Source organism: Pelmatolapia mariae, linkage group LG20, assembly GCF_036321145.2.
Source record: "Pelmatolapia mariae isolate MD_Pm_ZW linkage group LG20, Pm_UMD_F_2, whole genome shotgun sequence".
NCBI lineage: Eukaryota > Metazoa > Chordata > Actinopteri > Cichliformes > Cichlidae > Pelmatolapia > Pelmatolapia mariae.
This window is the reverse complement of record NC_086244.1, coordinates 26,146,164-26,168,013: the sequence shown is the minus strand read 5'-3', so window position 1 is coordinate 26,168,013 and position 21,850 is coordinate 26,146,164. Positions and strand designations below refer to the sequence as shown.

Below are 21,850 nucleotides of genomic sequence, written 5' to 3'. Positions count from 1 at the left end.
AGGAGCTGACCTCACAGCCCATTGTTCATTCAATAGGCTAGTTTGTCATTGTGCAAATGTACTGTTTATAAGGCTGGGGAAACCTGCAGTCAGCCTAGACTGAAGAAGTCACTTAGATGAGTGATGAAATGTTTCTCCCACTGAAAATGCTACATCCAGAAACAATGCTTTGGGATTTACTTAACTGGACGACTGAGCATGCATCAAGACGACATTATGCGATATACCATGTTTTCATCTAATCGCACTTTGGCAGGTATAAATAATTTTGCTTTTTTCTTTTTAATCTTATGTTTCAGTTTTCAAGATCCAGCTAAAGAAATGTGAACAAATTATGTATTTTAGCAACAGGCTGCTAGTAGCAGTTTAAAATGGGTTCTTTGATGTTATACGTAGACATGCCAATGGTTTATATTTTGGGCTGAGCGGCTTTTTTATACTTGAATTATTCATAGTCAATGTAAGTGGCTTAAACAAACAAAACAAACATTCATTTGAAATGGTCAGAGGAGCCAATGCCCCCCACCAAAAAAACTTTGAAAGACCTTCAGAATGATAGAACTACTGCTCAAGAGCACTTTGAAAACATCCCTCTCCTTAGAAGTAAAATATAAAGAAATCTGTGGTGGCTCAACACCAAAGAGAGGTTCATGCTTTAACCCGTGTCTTTGAAACCACAAATTAGTTTGAGTTTATGTGAAAGTATTTGGAGAAAAAAGCCACAATACATGAGAATTTATTTCTAAAACAGACTTGAGTCTAGATAAAATAGATAGGAAATACGTTCTTAAAAAAAGTATTTTACATTGTTTGCTGTATATGTTTTAAGTATATACAAAGTTCAAAATATACTGAATATACCAAAAGGTTGTTGAACAAAAGGACACTGAAATACATAAAATAGACTTTTAACCTTATTTTACACCATCAAGAAAACTGGATAAACAAATGACAAAACTTTTACCGTACTCTCTTACGGTGTAATTGTTTGGTTACACCTGCAAACCAGCGTCAAGGAGAAACAATGTTTTTTTTTTCACTCTAAATCATACTCTGAGGTTATGTCACATTAATTTCTCAGCTTTACTAAAATGTCATAAAGAACTGAGTGAAATGTTTCACCTTATAACATCAAAATTCTCTGGCCCAAACACAGACTATTAAAGTAAAATCCACACAGCTGTTGTCACACATAAGCTGCAACCCTGAACTTTGTAGACATTACAGCAAAGCTGTATGCAGTAACACAAAAGTCCAAGTCAGACCTCCAAATGTCTTTAAGCTCCAGATCCCTAACAGAAAACCAGTGTATCAGCAGGTAACTGGAGAATGTGTAGCAAACCAATGGGTGTCAAATATTCCACATGCTTTATCCAGGCAGGCCTGCCTGAAACAAACTGAGCACTTTTAATAGCAACACTATGTCTGATGTGTGTAATCTCGTGTGTGCTACCATATTGTCCCACCATTGTGTGGAATTCTCATGCGTGAAGATCAGGGGGGAAAAAAAAGACTTTGGCATTTGGGAATGTAATCTGCTTTTGAAACAATTTTTTCACTTTTACTGATAACACAGTACATGTTAATCAATGAGTGATCAATGACAACTGATTGTGGCACAAAAACATGTAATGAACATTCCACTTCAGAGTATGATTTGCACAAGTGTAATTTCAAAAACAGTTCTGACTGGAACATACAAATCAAAGCGTTTGAGCTGCTGTCTGACACATACACAAAAAAACTGTAGAAGTTGGAGGCAGTGATTTGTTGCTCCAGCAACATCCTTTCAGCTACTTTTAGCCGAGGATGGAAATCGCTGAGCTGGTTCCTGATCAGATGAGCTGGTGTGAAAGTTGTTCCCAGAATTCAAGTCTCCCATCTGTGAGTCTTTTCCTGGGGAGTAAAACTCAACCATCATCAAGATGTGTGAGGCAACTGTACAACTTCACAATTGTCATCCTCACATCACAACAGCTTGTGGTTTACAATCTCCCAAACCATCCTTTTTCTGAAATATGGCATATGTTTCTGTCAAAAACAAAAGAGGATAGACATTTTTAAGCCTTCATTATGACTACTTACTGAAAAGATACTCTCATTGATGCTGTTTGAAGTTACCTGCGTGAAAGTGATTGGTTTGTCTTTGGTAATGTAATCTGCATATTTGCATGTGAACATTCCACAGTCGCTACCATTCATTTGCTGAGGGATCTCCTAAGAACAGGAAAAGAAAGAAGACAAGTTTGAATGTGCAAATCAAACTTTGATTAACCTACAGTGCAAAATGACATGTGACACTTTGACAAATTATCTACAAAATGTCTTGACAGTAAAAGCTGCTGAGAAACTAATTTGAAAATTCAGAAAACAAAAGCCACAAACATAAGAAACTGGATCTTCTTTAAACATTTCAAATAATCCACGCTCCAATAACATGGCTTTCGTATCTTGTGGAGGCTTACAAAAGCAGCAAAACATTGTATACTTAAAATCTCAGACTGGACTACTAACATTTTTTGTCACTATTTTGAAACCATTTGTTACCAGAAACCTAGTGAGGGCTTTACAAAAAAACCAAAAGAACTTTATAGATCTACAGCTATCCGATTCAACTGTAGAACATAGTGTCTGATAGAAAAGAGAAACAAGTAAAATGCCAAATAAATAAAACTATACTGTGAGGCAGATAATGAAATCCCATCTAAAATTCCTGAAACCATGTAATTTGAACACTTGTCACAACAACCTTGTCTGTAGAACTTACATTGCGTGTTTTGCTGTGCAGAATCCAGCCTGAGGTATCCAGTTCTTTGCCTTTTTTGTCCTTACTTTCCTGTTGCAGGTATTCACTGGAAAACAAAATTGAAGTGCAAAAGTGCAATCTCAGTGAGTTATATTTACCTCTCAAAACACATACCCCATTTAAACAAATATTGCACATCTCATACAGAAACTTACAACAATATTTCACATGCTTTATCGTTGTTTCCTCCCATAGAATCAAAGTACATGATGGACTTCTTGCGAAAATCCACCACCTGAAAAAAACAAAATGCTAAATAAATCCCCAAATATTTATATCCACATTTTAACTGACTCTTAAAACAACAATAAATTCAATAATTTTATTACACGACAGAACAGTATGTATTATTAAGAATGCAATGGTTATTGTAATCACACTGATCCTACTGTTTCCAGTTTGAGTCCAACATTATGAAGTTTCATTATTTGCTTTATTGTAAAATAATGGAAATAATGCTGAAAGCAAAATCAAAGTCTCCATGAGTGCTTCCAAAATGCTTTTTTCCGATGTGTGATTCAAATATGATTTGAAAGGCACTTGTAATTTCAATGTACAAAAACGCTAAGACACTAACAGAAGATGCATTTCTGTTGCTGTGCCTAAATTACTGACTAAAGATAGCATAAATCTACTATTGGTTTTTGGTTTTCAAAGGGATTGTATGCAAAAATACTATACTATATTAAATTATACTATACTATAATAATCACAAGTATTCGGTGTGACCTAGAATGACTGACTTAGCCCATAAAGTGATTTATTGAGGGCAAGGCCAAGAGTTGTGCTCCCCTAGACTTCTATTGGGGATTTGCCTGAATAGAAGTGAGCTTAGATGGGATAGGGCTTTTGCCATAGTGGCTCCCAAATTGTGGAATTTGTTGCTGTTTCACATTAGACAAGCCTCTTCCCAATTTCTAGATCTGCTCTTAAGACCCCACCTCTTCTGTTGTCATTTTAATTTTATTCATTTTTTCAATATATTTATCTATTTAATTTCTATTTTTGTTGCTATGTCTAGCACTTTGGTCAGTGGTTACTATTTTAAAGTGCTTTAGAAATAAAGTTGGCTTGGCCATCTTGTGACCGCCACTCATTTAGCATCTCTCACAGCTTCCAGAATTCACTCACCAACCACTCAGGTAATAAAGATTTTTCCCCTCACGACATCACATCACATCACATCCATTATGCCCAACAACTTTCAAACAATCAGGCAAAAAATCTGTACCAAATGGACCAAATGTCTTTTCTGAAAAGGTGCGTCTTCCATATTGGCTTCACATTTGAGACTAAGAGCCTATGTACATTTTTATACTGTGTATTATTACACAGTTAGGTCCAAAAATCAAGGTGTATTTATTTGTAAAATGTTGGTTCAAAGTGAAGACTTTCAGCTTTAGATAATTCAGAAAAACCAAACATCATTGAGGAACTACAGCCATTTTTAAACATGGTTCCCTGTGTAACTGCAATATGTATCTTGAAGCTTATAATATCATATAACATTGACATAACATATGTATAACACTGACATAACGCATGTATAACACTGACAAAGTAGGCCTGTTTATGCTCATCCTTAAACCTTTAGATTACTTTCTACAACAGCCATTGGGACTTACAGAAAGGCACCAGTGCACCCCCAAGTGGACAGGAACCAACAAGATGTCTTTAGAAAAGATGTCCATCTTTTTGGTCCAGCGGCGGACAGCAGAATAGCCACTGCTGCGCAGCTTGGGATAGAAAAAAGTGTTGAACGTATTGACTGTTGGCATGTTGGAATCCTTGCTGCGCTCAACCAGCAGGTTCATGTAGAAGTTGATCACCTGGGAAATTAAAGAGAGACAGTTTAGATCAAGTGGACATGTGCACTTGTTTAGTTGTGGATTATGAATCTAATCATGCACTGTTTTTTGTTTTAAATAGAAGATGTACAGAAACAGATAATTTATTTTTCTGTACATCTTCTGAGGTTCTCCGCCTGGTAAACCGGGGAGGTAGGCGGTATATTCATCAAGGCAGGACTTACACCGTTCTTCATCCATGTAGCCACATTGGAGCTGTGATTCTTAATTGTGTCAATAAGATCTCCCTATTTTTTCCCTTCATTTCTAATACAACATTTACGCACCTCATCATTGAGCCAGTTGAGGTTGCTCAGGGTTTGCAGGTCTTTACGTGTAAGGCTGAGACCAAAACCTTCGCTTAACACTTCATGAGGATTGCCCCCTCTCAGCACCCTGTTCACTTCAGCCTCCATTTCCTTAAGAGGAAGAATGAGACAGTATACATGTATAAAACCATGAAATAGTACTTACATTTTATATGGATCTGAATGCAATTTAGATGATAAAAAAAATTAGTCTGACAATATGCAAGGACAGTAATTAAAAGTAAAAGTCCCTTCATATTCTTAATCAGAATATTACTGATAAATAAATGAGATTAAATGAGGAAACTTAACAAAACCAACACAGAGCACTTAATTTTCAAAAGATTATAGAAGAAATCTCTGCACATCTATCATCAAAATGTAGTTGCAGTTTTACTTTTTAAAAGATAAATACTAGTTAGAAAACATACTTTCCTGTGACAGTCTGTTATGGTCACTCATATAAATATATATATAATGAGCTATGCAAGTACATTAGGGTACAATTTCCATACCTCTGTAAGTTCAGGGAATTCTGGTTTCTCTTCCAAAGACGTCTCTTCTTTTATGATAGGACTCAAAGGAAGCTCTTTCTCCAAAGGAACTCGAACACAGACCTCGACATCTGGGCTACGCTGCTCCTCGTCAGACAGGCGCTGACAACCAGAAATTACAAAGCACATTAACGCAAAAGGAAAAATAATGAACATGCCAAATCTTAACCCAATAAGGTTTTGTGAGTTGACCACTCACCTGCTGCAGCAACTGAGCAGCGAGAGCTTCTTGCTCTTCTATCTGTCTCCGTCTTTCCCTCGCCCGGGAGTCATACATACTTGTCCTACAGGAAGAATTTAGAAAAGGAAAAAGGTCTTTTTGCACTATTCAAATGTCGTGTAAATTAAATAAATAATTTAGTACACTTACAATTCTTTGATCCATAACTCAGCTTGGAAACATGGCACACTGTTAAGACAGAAATTTATCGTGATGAGATATGTATAAACCTTGGTTGTGCTGAAATACTTACAAAATCTACCTAAACACTTAATACACATACACATTTATAAACAAAATAAGAAAACAACTTGAAATGTTTGGCTATATATGCCTCTATTTGTATTATGTTTAACCAAATTACACTTCAAATAGCAAGCCTGACCAAAAGAAATACTAACCTCAAGCTGTCTTGTTTTTTACTTTTTTGCTCATCTACAATAATTACAGAGTCGCCATCATGAGCTGTAAGAAAAGGCAAGAATAAGACCCATGAACAACCACCAAGTAACGTTTAATTCACTTAAAATAATATGTTCCACGCTCTCCCCATTTCCATCAAGTACTCAGTATGATTACCTGATGACTGTGTGTCCTGAGAAGAGTTATCCTGCAGAGCTGATGGAGAAGGAGTTGATATGAGAGTAGCTCCTCTGCCGGAACTGAGGTCCCTGTCCAGGGACCATGTCTGGATCCCTGGCTTGCTGGGGGCCCCCAGTGGACTGGGAAGGTTGCTGGAACACTGGCTAGAGACTCCCCTGGGGCTGGCGGGACTGCTGGGCCCCTCTGAAGTTTCTCCTGCTGCTGACCCAGTTGGAGAAGAGAACTGCAGCAGTCTGCGGCTGGTGGTCAGGAAGCTGGTGCTAATGGGACAATGACAAGTAGAATGGTACAATGAGTGACTGGTCTGGAAACAACATGATTACAACAACATGATAAAGTGGGGTAGGTTGTTCTGTTTCCCACATACCATAGCTACATCTTTGTTTATGAATTATTACTAACACTAATGATGATGTTGTGCACACCAGGAAAAAAAGATGATCCCCTTTGAAGTCTCTGGCTCAATGCACATGAAAGCCATGTCATTCCATGCTATGCAAAATAAGAAGATACGAAAACCACCTTTCATGCTTCTCCTCCTCCTCCCCCCAAAAAAAGTCTCATTACACATTTTTTTGTAACAGGAACATGGCATTGATTCAATACGTACAAATCTCTGTGAGACCTCACAATAGTGTGTGAGCTGCCGTTGTGAAGATAAGACGACTGACCACCAGAGACCATAGTAAGAAGCTGCCTGTAGACCTCCTTCTCCTCCTCTCGAACAGACTGTTAAACAAAGAAAAACCCCAGTATGAATACACAGACATGCAACAAATAGATATGAAGGAATCACACAGTTCATTACTGCTTTCATAAATAACCTCCTGTGCTGTGCAGCGGGGCCTGGTCTTGGTTAAGCGGCCTGATGAGGTACTGTGTGTTGGGCTCTGCACCACTTTGATGGGAAAAGTCTTCTCATACATGCTGGTGCAAGAGCTGCTTGTTGCACCTACTCCACTACACGAACTGCAGACAAAATTTTGGATTTACAAAAAAAATTATAATAATGATTGCTTACATGTCACAATAATAAATAATTTAACAAGCAGCAACTGCTGAAAAAGAATTTTCTGTCAGACACAGACAGACAGACACTCACACACACAAAAGATGTAAGCAATACAAGAATACCTTTGAGTTCCATGCGTTCGGAGACTTAAAGGCCTGCCTAGCCTTGGAGAAGGCTGCCATTTAGGGGTGATGGAGGGTGGCAAATTAACCGAATGCCCGTTTGTTTTTGGCACCTCACGATGCACAGGACTCATGCACACTTGTCGTCTACAAACTTTTGATCCCGTATTTGACTTCTCATTACGCAACCACTCTGGAATACAGGGAGAAAGTACAGTAAGAGTTACAGCCCGGACAGGTTTTTGAAACCTTAAATGCAGATCACATATCATCATGACTTACACCTGATATATGCTTCAGTGCAAAATCTACTCCATAACCTATTAAGTAACCTGACGTGCATCTTCCAAGAAACCCAACTACATGTCGGTTCAATGTAGCCCGCAATTATTGTGACTGGCCTATTCATCACCATCGATTCCTCCGAATTTATCACAAAGAATAACAATCATCCCTTTAGTACAAGCAATTACAATTACAGTGTGAATATAAGGACTCAAAAAAGCAAATTAAGGAAGGGCGATTGCTGGAACTATCGGTTTGGATGTCAGGGAATGTACAAAGAAGTGGAGGGACGAATATGTTTGCACTGGAGGAGAAAAAACCCCAAATAAACAACACCCCCCAAAACCCACTAACCACAACAAAGACTGGGGACACAGGAGGGAACAAAGTCCCAGCAATTTTTTTTTTTAAGTTCAGAAACAGCGGGACATGACTATAAGGTAATTAACACGTAATGCACCAGCACAAAAACAAATGCTGGCAACAACAGTGGCTACTTAGGTAGATTACATCATAGGCTCTACAAAAATACCCAGCAGAAGTCTAAATCAGCCCTTAATACTGCATTACATTCTAATACTAATACTGCTATATTTTATTATGTAACAAGGACTGTTGTATTGTTGCTATCAAAAAATTATTCGCAATGCTGCTGAAACTAATGTCACTGTGGCACCGTCCAAATACTCTGGACCTAACATACCTGAGATTGATGACAAATTAGTGTTTATGCAATTAAGTAGTACAAGAGCAGAACTGGAGTATGAAAATCACAAAGCCCACAAATATAATCGCAAAATATAAAGGTTGTCAGACATTTTTAAAAGACATACTTGGAAGCTGAAAACTCTTACAACAGCACTGTCCTGGAAAACACTGTAATTCAACTGGTGCCACAACATCCAAAACCCAGTGAATGTTTTAAAACCTTTTAGTTTTAATCATAGTTACTTGGAGTGGACAGGCACTCCCAGAGGGTGGAATTTTGGAAATGCTGCATATGCCCATCTCTGTTCAGCTCAGTTGTGTTAATACAAAAACTTTTGATGTTTAAAATGTTAAGCTTACCAGATTTTGACGTTTTCCACTCCAAAGTTGTTGAGGGAGCAGCAAATGTCTCATTCTGAGAATTCCTGTCAAGGATCTAAATCCGAACACATACAAGTTAAATAAAATTCATTTGTGCCAACAGTCTTTACAGGGACACCCATAAATCTGCACCATACCGGCCTCCCTGTCCAAATTGCTGATGATGTTGAGGGGCGCGGATGAGGTTCTTCAGGTGGCAAACCAGGGGAGGTAGTCAGCATATTCCTCAAGGCAGGACTTACATTGTTCTTCATCCATGCAGCCACATTGGAGCTGTGATTCTTAACCCCTTCAGCTGCATTCTTGACTGTGTCGATAAGATCCCCTTTAGAAATTTCAAACACACAGAAAATAATGTGTGCCTATACTCTCCACAATTACATGCACAACATACGTAACAAAGTGAGTGAGTTTCTACTTACCCATTCGTGATTTCTTTATCACCAAGCCATCTTGGTCGATGTTATGGCCATCTTCCAAACTTAAAGAAAAACAGACAGTATCCTGTTAACAACACGCTACCTCGTTTTTGTCCAACTTAAGATAACGGCTAAATGGACAGCGAGCTAAAACACTGCGGTCACACAAACACTGTACTCATAGTTCTGTCTGGTTTTAAGCTTCTTGGCATTGATTACCAAGGGAGTTCAGATATATCTGCTCGTACCATTCAAAGGGTCTTTTCCTCCTCATCTGACCATCTCTTGGTGTGCCTTGAGCATGTGGGTGTTCGGCAGCTGGTACACCATTGCGAAGACTGGCAACGCTCGTTTCTATCCATTCGCAGATTTTATTCAACATGGCTCAAAAGTTTTGGAAATAACGGCGCTAGTTTCAAGACAAATCGCTGTCACTGATTTGAGTCAGCCTGAGTGCCAGTGTAGTCAAACCCAATTAAGCTAATGTGCTTTGTTTCGACCGGGGAAACTTAGCCGAGACTGCTTCAAACACCAACACTCCTAACAAATGCCATTTTATTACCACACGAACACTCGCAAAATCGCCTGATATTTAGCTTACAATTAGCTAGCTACCTAACTAGCAAACTAGGCTAACTACCCTGCTAGCTAACGTTGTTAGCTACACGGCTAATTTATGAAAGTATGTTTAAATTACAACGGGAATGCGATAAGTCGCAACCGACGCGTTCAGGAAAACGAAAACCATGTTGGGTTACACCCGAACTCATTTATATATCCTTAACGTGACAATAAATTGTAAATAAACTCGTTGAAGAATAACATCTCCCGCTTCTTCCTCATTCAAAACCACAACATGGCTGAACCGAGCGTCTGACCATCGTACATTGTGATTGGGTGATTGGAGGTTGTAAATTCCAGTGTACCTAAGGCTAACTGGTCGATTGCAGAATGGTGGGACGCCTTAGGGCTCTGGTTTAACGGAGGGTCTCTGACGTTTAGTCCTACGTCACAGCCGTAGGACTCGACTTGTGGATACAATCAAAGCGCACTAAATCCTGTGTATTTCTTTTACTGAACAATTGCCTTTGACCTCGATGGAAAAAGCAATGAGGTCAAGGACAATGGTGAATGAGAGTTATTTCGTTATCCATAATTTCGTTGTACATGTACAAAGATAATAAAGGGCTATTCTGTTCTATTCTTAAAGAAAAAAACAAACAAAACAATTGCACTTTCGGAACTGTTCTTATCCCAAGTGGATAAATGTAAATGAAATGCCATAATTTCACACGTTTCTTTTTATTTTTTATCTTAAATTGCCAGATGCTATTTTTGAAAGTTCTGCAACACACAATAAACCGATTTGTTCCATGAGAGATACACCAGTAAGGATATTTCCTTAAAATGTATGTGTTTCTGCAGCAAATCACAAGTGAACTGTAAAAGTGGATTGTCTATTTCTGGATGACCTTGGGATTGTACAATAAAAATGATAAATATGAGTCTTTATCAACCCATACACTCACTGGACACTTTGCTAGTATGCAGTTGAACCCCCTTTGGCTTTCAGAACTGACTTCATTTTTCAACAAAGTGCTGGAACCATTCCTCAGACAATTTGGCCTATTTTGACATGATAGGATGACACAGTTGATTCAATCTCCCATACTACCACATCCCAAAGTCACTTGACTGAATCAAGATCTGGTGACTGAAACCAAGAAACTGGTTTGAGATTATTTGAGCTTTGTGACCCAGTAGAAGCAGCCTTCTCTGATGGCTGCTTCATAAAGGGATGGATATGGTCAGCAAATATTCATCCAAATGTTGCATTAAGAATTGAGACACATCAGACCAGGCATCTTTTTCCAGTCTTTTGTTATCCAATTTATGTGAGCCAATGTGAAGAGCAGCCTGTGTTTCCGTTCTTAGCTGACAGGAGTGGCATCTGGTTTTCTGCTGCTGTAGCTTGTCTGCTTCAAGGTTAAACATGCTGGGCATTGAAAGATGCTCTTCTGCGTTACTTGGTTGTAAAAGTGGTTATGTGAGTTACTTTTGACTTCATATTAGCTTAAAGCAGTCTGTCTTTTCATGACATCAGGCAAGGCAGTTCCTCACAGAACTGCTGCTCACTGGATATTTTCACTTTTCTGGGCCATCCTTGGTAAACCCTAGAGATGGTTGTGTAGGAAAATCCCAGTAGATCAGTAGTTTCTGAAATGCCTAAATTACCTTTCTTTCTTCATTATGACTGTCATTTACAACTTCAGCAGGTCATCTTGGCGATCTATACATGCCTAAGTGCACAGTGTTGCTGTCATGTGCTTGACTGATTGGATATATACATTAACAAGGAATTGAACAGGTGTACCTAATATATTGGTAAATCAATGTATAATTTCTTTTAGCATTTGCTACTTAACCCATTCCCAGCTGCCAGGCTCACATAATTTTAGGCTCAGTATAGGGGATACCCAAAACTACCAAACCCATGAATCCCTTTGTTCAGTCAAAGACTTAACTGATACAGATGAAACAACAAGATACTTTTAGCACAATTTATTTAATCAGAGAGAACCATGATGACAGTCATACACATTCACCCTATATAACATTAACATCTAGCGTGAAATGCAGGGCCCTGATAAAACGTGAAACTGCATCAATGGAATCAAATAAAGGTTATCCAAGGCCACTTTAGAAGACTTATATATTTATTTTAAGCATCTAGCTCGCTACACATTTTATCTCATACACTTTCTAAAATACATCTTTCTGTCTTAAAAAAATAAACTTCAAATCTTATGAAATATAGTGTTCAAATCCCTCTCTAAGTACAGGCCTTATCAAAAATAAAAGTCAATCCATGCACATATGGCACTGTTATGTTTATATTTTACTATTTCTCACCACTTCAAACCAACTACAGAAGTGTACATACAGACCCCCCAAAAACTATAATGCTGAAAATGAAGGCTTCCTCAAACTAAGTACTATTCATGAAAAACCATGATTTAAAAGAGTTCAGATTCAAATGCAATGACATACCATAAACACAACAAGGTGAATATAGTGTAATATCTTACTGACCAAACAGTGTATAACATTAACATAAATCAACAAGTCAAGGCAGAAATCAACACCAAAATCCCACGTTGAATAAATAATTTTTTTAGATTGTCATTCAAAATCCAGAGAACGTGTTTCCTACCCTCAAACTGTTAGACACAGTGGGGTTTCTTGTAATTCACAGTAGTAAGACAACAATAGATACGACTGAAAACAGGCAAATTATTCAAGTCTTTTAAGCCTTTTTAAAGTTTCATTTGTGCTTCCAGTCATCCACATGAAAACCCACAGCAACAGTCCCATGATATAATGACTGAATTTGGCATAGTTAGATTTTTTTTAGGGTCATCCATAATGTATCTCCTAATGACTATCAACATCTATTATTTGCAGGAAATTTATTATACCTATGCAAGCATGACAATAAGAGACCCATATAGTTTGATAACGCTACATGAAATGAAGATGATCACTGATTATTGAGTGTTTCTGGGTGATAGGCCATAGTTTGGGTCATGGGTTCACAAACATGCTAGAGACGATGGAAAGGTTATAGACATTTTATGTGTGAATACTCACATACCCCAAAATTGGTGTTTACTTGTACAAAGTATTGACAACCTCATCTGTATAAGGCAAAATAAATAAATAAAGCTGTTAACTGGGAGCCTCATCACCACTATCAACAACAGCTTAAAAGACTCTTTTTATGTTTGACTACATTTCTGTAATTGGTGCAGCTCTTGTCGACAGGTTTACTCTCGCTTTGTTCCAAAGATCTGGAGGAAAAAGGAGAAGATATAGACGATATCCAGGTAGATGTTGAGAGTGGCGAAGACGTATTCTTCTGGACTCATGGTGTACCGCTTGTTCCCCATAAGGAGTTGGGTATCAAATGCCAAAAACTGCAACACATATTAATAATAATTTTAAAAAAAAGCAAAAACAAATAACTCAACTTTTATATTGTTTGTAGGCAGTGTTGGGAAGGTTACTTTTAAAATGTATTCCATTACAGAATACCGAATACATGCCCCAAAATGTATTCTGTAACGTATTCCGTTACGTTACTAAATGACAGTAACGTATTCTGAATACTTTGGATTACTTAATATATTATCATGCTGTTTACAACTACGTGAATGTACTATTGCTGTGATTTATTACTGTTACTGAAGGTCCGCGGCTCCGAACCGTAGTAAAGGGACCTCTGGCTATTACGGTGGGTTCCGTGTCGGGCTGGTAGCTGAAAACTAGCTTTACTTTGTTGTCTGGGTCAACTTTGCTAGCGAGAGACAGAGAGAGGCGTTGAAAGGCTGCTCCAACGGAACTTATTTTTTCCGGAGGAAAACACGAACACAGTGTACAGTTGAGTCTTAATAGCTTACTTACAAATGGGCTCGTCAGGCACTCTTCTTGGCTGCAGTGGTTATTATTATATTTACATGCTTCCAGCTCCCGTTTTTGCTCCGTGACAGCTCGGACTTTTCCTTTCTCTCCCTCCCTAGCTCACAGACACATAACGTGTATGGTAGTCCATTCTCGCTGCAGCACGGACTACACTGCCCATGAGGCTACATTCTTTAGGGCCATGCCTGTAGCATTCTGCCTTTTAGCTTAGCACAACAACAACAACAACAAAAAAGCGCTCTCTCACCCAGGAAACACACTGTGAGAGAGCGTCACCCTGTAACCATGGCAACCGTAACGCTGCCGCCTGGAACAACAGAGCGTAGCTGTCAAACAAACCCAAACAGTCCTGACCCGCCACAATATGAAACAGGAAAGTACCGCCGTGTAATCCATTTATTTCAACAAAGTAACTGTATTCTGAATACCACCTTTTTAAACGGTAACTGTAACGGAATACAGTTACTCATATTTTGTATTCTAAATACGTAACGGCGGTACATGTATTCCGTTACTCCCCAACACTGTTTGTAGGCACCTACTGCATGTGTTCTATTAAATGTGACTGGGCCTATTAGTAATAGCTCATCTGTATTTATATGCTCACCATGGTAAACAGTATAGCTCCCAAGACAGCATAGGTGGCATCCAGCCATGGTACCTGAATGACACATATTCATTTATTAGTTGTGATTCCATATACTAATTACAATAAGCAATCAGCTGAAATACTATTATATTTTATTATATGCTCTCAATTTGGAGTTGAGTCTGTATTAGTTTGAAAACATGTACTCATTTGAGGGACTTTATTCATTTTTACTATTTTAAATACTGTAAATTTAAGCAAAAGCAAAAAAAACAACCAGCCCTATTTGACTACTGTATTAAACTGCTAAAATAAATAAAAAGAAATGTGTAGTTATTTATTGTTTTTTAAGACACAATGGTTAGGTAATCTAAAAATATGTCAAGAAGATTTTTTACTAGAGTCAAAGGATGTCTGAGAGTTAGCTATACTGCTGAAAATACCAGGTATCTACCTCATGCAGAGGGGTGAGGAAATTTTAACAGTGTGCAAAACTCCTGTCAAAGCAAAAGGTGCTTTAAAGAATCTAAAATGTGAAACTATTTTTTCTTTATTAACCACCGAATTCCACGTGTTTTTAATCTCTTCAGTAGACTACTGTTCTACATGACAGAAAATAATAACAACTGAAAAAACCTTAAATGAGAAGTTGGGTCCAAACTTGTGTCCTGTGTCTTAAATCCTGGCTGTTCTGGTACAATCAGCTAACTCATGTTTACCTGACAGAAAAATTATGTGATTATTGGATTAGTTTGATCACACTTACATATTGGAAAGGGAGGACAAGGGCCAGCACCAGGCCAGAGATGAACATCACCATGCAGAAGACAAAAAGCACACCTTGGTATGAGGTCACATCAAACTGCAAAGAAGAAAGCACATCAAATCAGACATGTAAGTCAACATGTAGGAAAAGGTGATAGAGGGAAGTTAGATTCACAAGTGCACAGAAAGAAGAGCATTTTGGTTTTCTCACCTTGGTTTGAAAGCTAAAGACTGTGACCAGGAGACAGACTGCTGCTGTAATGCCCAGACACATCACCACTGACTTGGTGTTATAAAAGCTGTTAAAACAGCAAACGTGTAAAATGTTATGCAATTGTTACCACAGGGTAGGGGGTTCAGGATACTTTTTTTTAGGTGGCCTAAAAAGCACTGGCACAGATCGGATTATTCTGCTAAAATAAGTAAAGTATGCTAATTTTAAATTGACATGCTGTAAAGAAAATACACTGCTGGCTATAATTATTTAAATATAAAATCCATTAAGAAGACAAGAAGACAATCTAAAGAAGGCATGCAAAATATACCTGGACAACATCCCTGTCATGTAGGAGAGCGAGAGAGTCTGTAACATAGGACAGTCAGTCGGAAAATGTAGGCATTATATGCAAATAACAGCACAACAAATAACATCACCTTAAAAAAAAATCTCTATATATTTATTGTTAGATTTCCAGAGTTAACTTGCAAGTCAACTTTCAAATGCACAAAATAATGAGTTATATCTTACTGCTATAAAAAAAATAATAATCAGAGAATCCCATCCATGTGTAAGCAAGGTCATATTTATTAAAAAGATAACACATATCAGCGATATACTTACGAAGATGACAAGCAGAATCAGATTCCATGGAAACTGTCTCCTGTAGGGGTAAACAAAGACCAGTGTTTCAATATTTGATGTGATTTAACTGTTTCCATATGATGTGCATTTCCTTTTTGATAACTTCTGCCTCACCTTGGTGCAGAGCAGCAAGACAAGGTCAGATAAGTGACAAAGAAAACAGCGCTGCAAAACAACAAGAATATTGTTTGATATGTCTTTAGACAGAAAAGACATCAATACAAAATAAGTGTACACTTCTGAGGGATGGTGTTACTTACTAAGAGGCCCAGTACCACCCAGGATTAGTCTGAATGTAGTCCTTCACAGGGTCACTGTAAGAGAGTGGCTCAGGTAAGTGTGCTACCATTCGAGGCTTATACAATTCAACATGAGAGGATACTGGGAAAAAAAATCTGCTTTCACCAGACGCTCACCAGAATGTGAACAGAGCCACGATCGCAAGAGTAACCAAGAGCTGGATCATCAAGATGCTGTACACCTTAAAAAAGAAAGAAAGTATTTGTTCTATGTACTGGCCTATAAAGTATATAAAAGCACTTGAACAACACATTATCAGTGATGCACTGCATTCACAGTCACAGTGTTATCACCAGTAAGCACTTTAGGTAATTAAGCTTTTTCACACCTTTCGGATGAAGACCCTCCTGATGTTGCGATCATCCCAGTTGAATTCTGTGAGCATCTCAACATCATTGTAGCAAGGAGCACTGACGCCTAAAGGGATCATCACAACACATGTTTTAGACAATATTTGCTTATGTAATCCCATCACTACCACATGAATTCAACACCTGGCAAATATTTTAAAATGTAAGATGAAGACTCTTTGATGATTTTACATATAGGGATAAAAAGCAGCCATACCTGCAGTAGCTTCCTCATAGCTCGGAGGTGCAGGCGCCACCAAGGCCTCTCCACTGGAAGAGCCGTTGGTGGTCTTGTTTGCAAGTGCCAGCTGGTTGGATACAAGACGAACACTTTGTTATCTTCAACTTAACACTTTGATTTCAACGATTAGCAAACCATTTTTTTTTCTGACCATCCCCATATGTTTGGCCTCTTTATTTAATATTTAATCTTGCGTGAAAATTGTTCCATATCTGGAATCACATATGACTGGGGTAAGGGGGTTTTAATTTGTAGTTTTTAATGTCAACAAAATACATATATTGATATGAAAGTGAAGACTTGTAGATTTTTGATAGGTGTTGTACTATACCAGGATGAACTGTGCCAAAGATTTGGAGTAATGACTAAAGAAATATATAATAATAACAAAAACATAAATAAATATCGTTTATAAAAATAGTAAACAGCTATTATCAACAGCTTATATAAGTGTAAAACTGTTCACTTTCCCATTAAAGTTTAATTTGGTGCTTTAAATGTAAATGAAACCTCAGCTCATAGTACCGATGATCTAACCCTCAGCTTAAATAGCAGCTGCTCTTAATAATTAACACTTCACCGGGCACGTCAGGCTGCCTCGTCACAATTTCAGTGGGGTACGTCAAGTTTTAACCCATTTTTAGTTTTAATAATTGTAATTATAACGGATTACAAAAGGTTTTGATTGACAGATTTACGCGCATGAAGCCTTCAGCTGTCAAGATCTATATTTAAAGATATGAATTATTCCCGTGGGTGCTTCTTATCTATATCGTTAGTCTGGAAAACATAATAGACAGGCGATGTTAAAGAAAAAAGATGCACAGTGTTAAGCTTAAAACAATAATAATCCAGAATCCTCAATGACTGATGTAACCGTCTGGATGTAACCATGCAGCCAGGTCTACACAAATAAAGGTTGTCATGGTGATGTGACGCATTTGCTAAAGTATCACTTACACGGCACACAAAATGTGAAAAACACTTTGAATATGAAAAGAAAAAAATAAATTAAGTAGATTAACATCTCACTAATGAGAAACCCCATGCTCTCGAGTCCTGCAGAAAATGTGACGGTGCAGGGCGCAAAATTAGTTATTCAAGTGATTCTATGATTACTGAAAATGACGAAATCCAGTTTCATCTACAAGTCCGCATTGCCATTACGCACCTGATAATAATGGGACTAAATGGATTGGGTAGGCACTCACATTAACTGTTATGAAATTTTTCACAGTAAATACATTAAAAAATATTGATTTCGACGTCTTAATTAAGTCCTAACTGAATAACGACATTAAAGCTCATACCTTGCCCTGCGTCATGATGCCTGTGTATTGTCCAGCAGTAGGTAGTCCCGGTGCGTATTCCAAACACACAATAGCGCGGTGGGGTCTTCTTTATTGTGATATTTCTCGGAGTCTGGCAAGACTAAGACTGACAGCTGTGAGAAAGGACTGGGACTGATGTGGTCTTCTCGCCTCTTTAGACTGAATACCCAACCTCTGACGATACAGTGATGTAATCCAAAAACAACGCTCAGACTCGTGCAGACACCCCCCTCCCTCACCCACCCAGGGATGTTCTAGCAGCATCCAGATGAAGTTGCACCATAGAGAAACGCTGGGACTGTACCACAGCACCGGGAAAAATAGGGAGTACGGATCTCTGCATGATGCGCTATGAGGACAGAAGTCCAGACGAATCTGGAAATATGGTCTGCAGCAGAACCAGGACAGCGGGGGGTTTGCAGGGTACAGTGAAATTTCCAGATTTTCAATACCAGTTAAGATTTTCTCTTTCTTTTTCTTGCATCTGAATGCTGTCAAACATGCTTTTAGTAAACATCTGACAATGACATTCAAATCACACCATCAGTATTCTTAACAGTTAGTTAAAACGATTCTGACTGAATCTGAATGGAGATTTTTTTAATGAAGAATACTCAAATCAAAGCGGTTTCTCAAAAACATCAAAATAGACATGTTATATGATTTGTAATAATGATTTGTAAACCCCTGTTGAATAAATGTTATAAAAACAACCATATGCCACAAAATAGAACTCCCTCCCAATATAATGTAACATATTACAAACACTTTTATTTAAAAGTGTAACACAAAGAGCCATATAAAGAACATCAAAACAGAGCATTTTTCAGATGACACAGGAAAGACATTCAAAGTAAAGCTGCTGCTTGCCTGGTTTAAAGCACAACCAGCCCCCTCCCCCCCCCAAAAAACAAAACAAAACACAAAAACAAAAAAAACAAAACAGATCCTGCTCAACATACATACAGGAACCAATGCAATGCACTGTGGAAGAAATAAAAGACATATAGTAGACACTAACATTTGTTTACTAGTCTAGTTACTAGCCATGACCTAATTTCAAATATCCATTCAGGTCTCTTAAGTAAAATGTTTTCAAATTTGTCTTTAAGCATTAGGTGAAGGCTCAACATCACCAAATCTTCTTGGGATTCTGTCAGGTGAAATGCCACATCCCTACAGACAGAAACATTTCATCTGGAATAATTAGTGGACTGATACAAAAAGTATCAGCCAAGTTTTCAACAGTTTAATTGACAAATGTTCCCAAAGACATTAACAAAAGTCTGTAACCAATAAACAATAAGGAATTAACATGACATAAAATGTTAAACATTTTTACCAAAACACCCCACAATTTCATTCAACTCTGCTTTTGGCAAAATGTGCACTTAAAAGTAGTCTGGTCAAATATGATGTCTCTAGGTTCAGTTAGACAAAACTGAGATAATACATTTTAAGCCAGACAAGCAGGAATGGACATGTGGCCGATCGACTTGTTACATTTCCCATTCTGCTCTGTTTCCCTCCAGTCTCAGATCTGTGTCATTTCTACCCAGGGTGAAAAGACTGACCACAGCCATCAGAGCTGCCAGCATCATGACGGCACAGCCTCCAAACATGTGTCTGGTGCCCCCACCACCCTCCCCTCCACCTGTTCCTGATACCTCCCCGTGGAGGGCCAGCAGCCCTAAGCAGGCCAGCAGGTGCAGAGGCAACCGGAACCAGGCCAGCACACCGGCCCGCTTCTCCTCTGGGATCACCCTGCCCTGAAGAAAGCTGACAGCAGGGAAATAGAGACCACAGGCCAGCTCCAGGAGCAGGAAGGCCAGAAAGGATTCATGAGGTCTAGGTTGTCCTGGGGCAGTGGAAAAGGTTAGCATAAAAAAAGAGAAGAAGGCCATCAGCACAGCAAGGCAGAGTACGTGCCCAGGCTGTAGACGGTATTGGGTTGAGGTGGCTAGGCGGTATAGCGAGGACCCAACCATGCTGGCAGCCATCAGGCAAGAGAAGACTATTCCTAAAGGAGGCCCATGAGGGTCCAGTACTGGGGTCCACAGAAAAACAAAAATGTAGAGGACGCTTTCAAACAGAGCCTGGACTCCCCCCAAGAGCATGACTCTCCTGTCTGACAGTAGGCAGCGCAGCCCCTCGTGGCAGCTGCGTGAGAACCGTGCTTTTGCAGACAAATGGGTCACACCTCCATTTGGAGTGCCAGTGAGCAGAGTCTGTTTGTCTACTTCAGGAACCCCTTGAGCCTCTTCTTTGCCCCAGTCAGTCAGGACTACCCAGCCACAGCAAGCCAGACAGGGGACTGCCAGGAGAAAGGGGGCTACTGGCCCAAGGTGGAGCCACTCAGCCAGTAAGTTAGCCACCAGCCCTGCACCCACTGCGAGTCCGTGGTTCCAGGTAGCAGCTTTGGTGAAGGTGCTGGGGATCCACTCCTTGGGAAAATCATGGACATCAACATGTCGGTGCACGTACCAGGCTTCAAATGCGGTTGCTAGCAGGGATGTGGACAGTCCTCCCAAGATGCGGCCCACAATCAAAACAAAGTAGTCTCTGGAAAGCTTGGTGAGACAACAAGCAGAGTATGACAAGCAGAACAGAAGACAGGTCTGCCTGCGGCCCAAAGCCTGAGGGAGCCAGCCTGCAAAAGGAGCAAAGAGAACACAAGAGGCCAGACCACATACATACAAAATGGCTATTTGGGATTCCAGGAAGCTGTAGTGGAGGTAAAGTTTGTAGAGATAAGGACCCTGGAGCCAGTCTGCCCACAAAGCCAGAAGGTATGCCCTGAGGAATATTGTCTGGAAGCCACGGAAAGCTGGGTTGGCTACAGCTGTAGGGGTGGACTGAGGTGGGGTGAGGCGGCGTGCCGTAAGCTCGAGGCCAACGCACAGGGCAAGCAGGAAAACTATGGCAAGATACGCTGTCACCAACATGCTGTCATGAAATGCTCCCACTGGAGGTCAAAGCTGAGGTCTCGGGGGATTTACAGCACTTTTCTTTCTGTTTCTCAGCGCCTGCGGACAAACAAAGTGGCCAAATTATTACAGACAGACGAGTGTTCATGAGTCAGGAACTCGGCATCTTCATTCTTGCTTAACTTGAAAAAAAACCCAACCCCAAAACATTTTGACAACTCAACAACAACAGCTCCAGGTAGATATGGCACCGTAACTTCAATCTTACCTACGTCAATGATTAAACCGCTAACTTACGACAATTAAGTCCGCTCAAAACAAGCAGATAATTATCAGCAAACAGATGTACCTGCATGCTATTATTATTTAGCTAAGGCTAGCCTGTGAGCTAACCTGCCACTAATATCAACAGCTCCTGCTCGTGCTGGGTTTCCCCCCGTTTGCTCTATTCTATCATTTTCATATGACAGAGCTTACCGTAACGTTTAACAGTGGTCCCATATTATTATTACTGAGGCGTAAAACGATGATGGCATGTGAAGCAATTAAGTGACAGCAAATGATACGTGGAAGTGAGCACTCGATAGCACACCATCCGCTTCCGGGATCCGCTGTACATTATTTTACCAGAAGGTGGCACCCTTACTTCACTTTGTTGGGGAGAAGGTTGTTTGTGCTTCTAGACATCTTGTATTGCAAATTTATAATCTATCTTTTCCATTGCAATTGAGAGTCTAC

At 39.3% G+C, this 21,850-nt stretch overlaps 3 protein-coding genes across 3 annotated transcripts; all 3 read right to left on the bottom strand.

Moving 5' to 3' along the window:
* Nucleotides 1-757: 757 nt before the first annotated feature.
* Nucleotides 758-10,120, bottom strand: senp1 (SUMO specific peptidase 1). Its single transcript, XM_063463864.1, has 18 exons — nt 9,514-10,120; nt 9,269-9,327; nt 8,984-9,171; nt 8,826-8,901; nt 7,473-7,665; nt 7,163-7,307; nt 6,949-7,067; nt 6,315-6,598; nt 6,137-6,200; nt 5,886-5,924; nt 5,715-5,799; nt 5,477-5,617; nt 4,941-5,072; nt 4,432-4,635; nt 2,962-3,041; nt 2,768-2,852; nt 2,122-2,217; nt 758-2,031 (listed from the first exon to the last, which is right to left on the bottom strand). The coding sequence occupies exons 1-18, from the start codon at nt 9,645-9,647 to the stop codon at nt 1,969-1,971; spliced, it is 2,187 nt and encodes a 728-aa protein (XP_063319934.1). The 5' UTR covers nt 9,648-10,120; the 3' UTR covers nt 758-1,968.
* Nucleotides 10,121-11,825: 1,705 nt separating this feature from the next.
* On the bottom strand, nt 11,826-18,398 carry LOC134618368 (protein lifeguard 2-like). The gene is made up of 12 exons (XM_063463734.1): nt 18,165-18,398; nt 16,831-16,921; nt 16,592-16,680; nt 16,380-16,444; nt 16,224-16,277; nt 16,078-16,128; nt 15,943-15,982; nt 15,647-15,684; nt 15,313-15,400; nt 15,103-15,198; nt 14,355-14,408; nt 11,826-13,242 (listed from the first exon to the last, which is right to left on the bottom strand). Exons 1-12 carry the CDS (start codon nt 18,177-18,179, stop codon nt 13,093-13,095), a joined length of 831 nt encoding a protein of 276 aa, XP_063319804.1. The 5' UTR covers nt 18,180-18,398; the 3' UTR covers nt 11,826-13,092.
* Nucleotides 18,399-18,875: 477 nt separating this feature from the next.
* mfsd5 (major facilitator superfamily domain containing 5) lies at nt 18,876-21,711 on the bottom strand. Its single transcript, XM_063464095.1, has 2 exons — nt 21,590-21,711; nt 18,876-21,211 (listed from the first exon to the last, which is right to left on the bottom strand). Exon 2 carries the CDS (start codon nt 21,128-21,130, stop codon nt 19,685-19,687), a length of 1,446 nt encoding a protein of 481 aa, XP_063320165.1. The 5' UTR covers nt 21,131-21,211; nt 21,590-21,711; the 3' UTR covers nt 18,876-19,684.
* Nucleotides 21,712-21,850: the final 139 nt, after the last annotated feature.

Excerpts from the sequence above, each read along its gene's own strand:
- senp1 (XM_063463864.1), bottom strand. The coding sequence starts at position 9,647 with ATGTTGAATAAAATCTGCGAATGGATAGAAACGAGCGTTGCCAGTCTT. Across the intron at positions 8,902-8,983 it reads CAATTTGGACAGGGAGGCCG|ATCCTTGACAGGAATTCTCA; the intron begins GTATGGTGCAGA and ends GTTCGGATTTAG. Across the intron at positions 3,042-4,431 it reads GGGTGCACTGGTGCCTTTCT|GTGGTGGATTTTCGCAAGAA; the intron begins GTAAGTCCCAAT and ends TGTTTTTTTCAG.
- LOC134618368 (XM_063463734.1), bottom strand. Across the intron at positions 16,681-16,830 it reads CTATGAGGAAGCTACTGCAG|GCGTCAGTGCTCCTTGCTAC; the intron begins GTATGGCTGCTT and ends TGATCCCTTTAG. Across the intron at positions 14,409-15,102 it reads TTGTCCTCCCTTTCCAATAT|GTACCATGGCTGGATGCCAC; the intron begins GTAAGTGTGATC and ends TGTGTCATTCAG.
- mfsd5 (XM_063464095.1), bottom strand. The coding sequence starts at position 21,130 with ATGTTGGTGACAGCGTATCTTGCCATAGTTTTCCTGCTTGCCCTGTGC.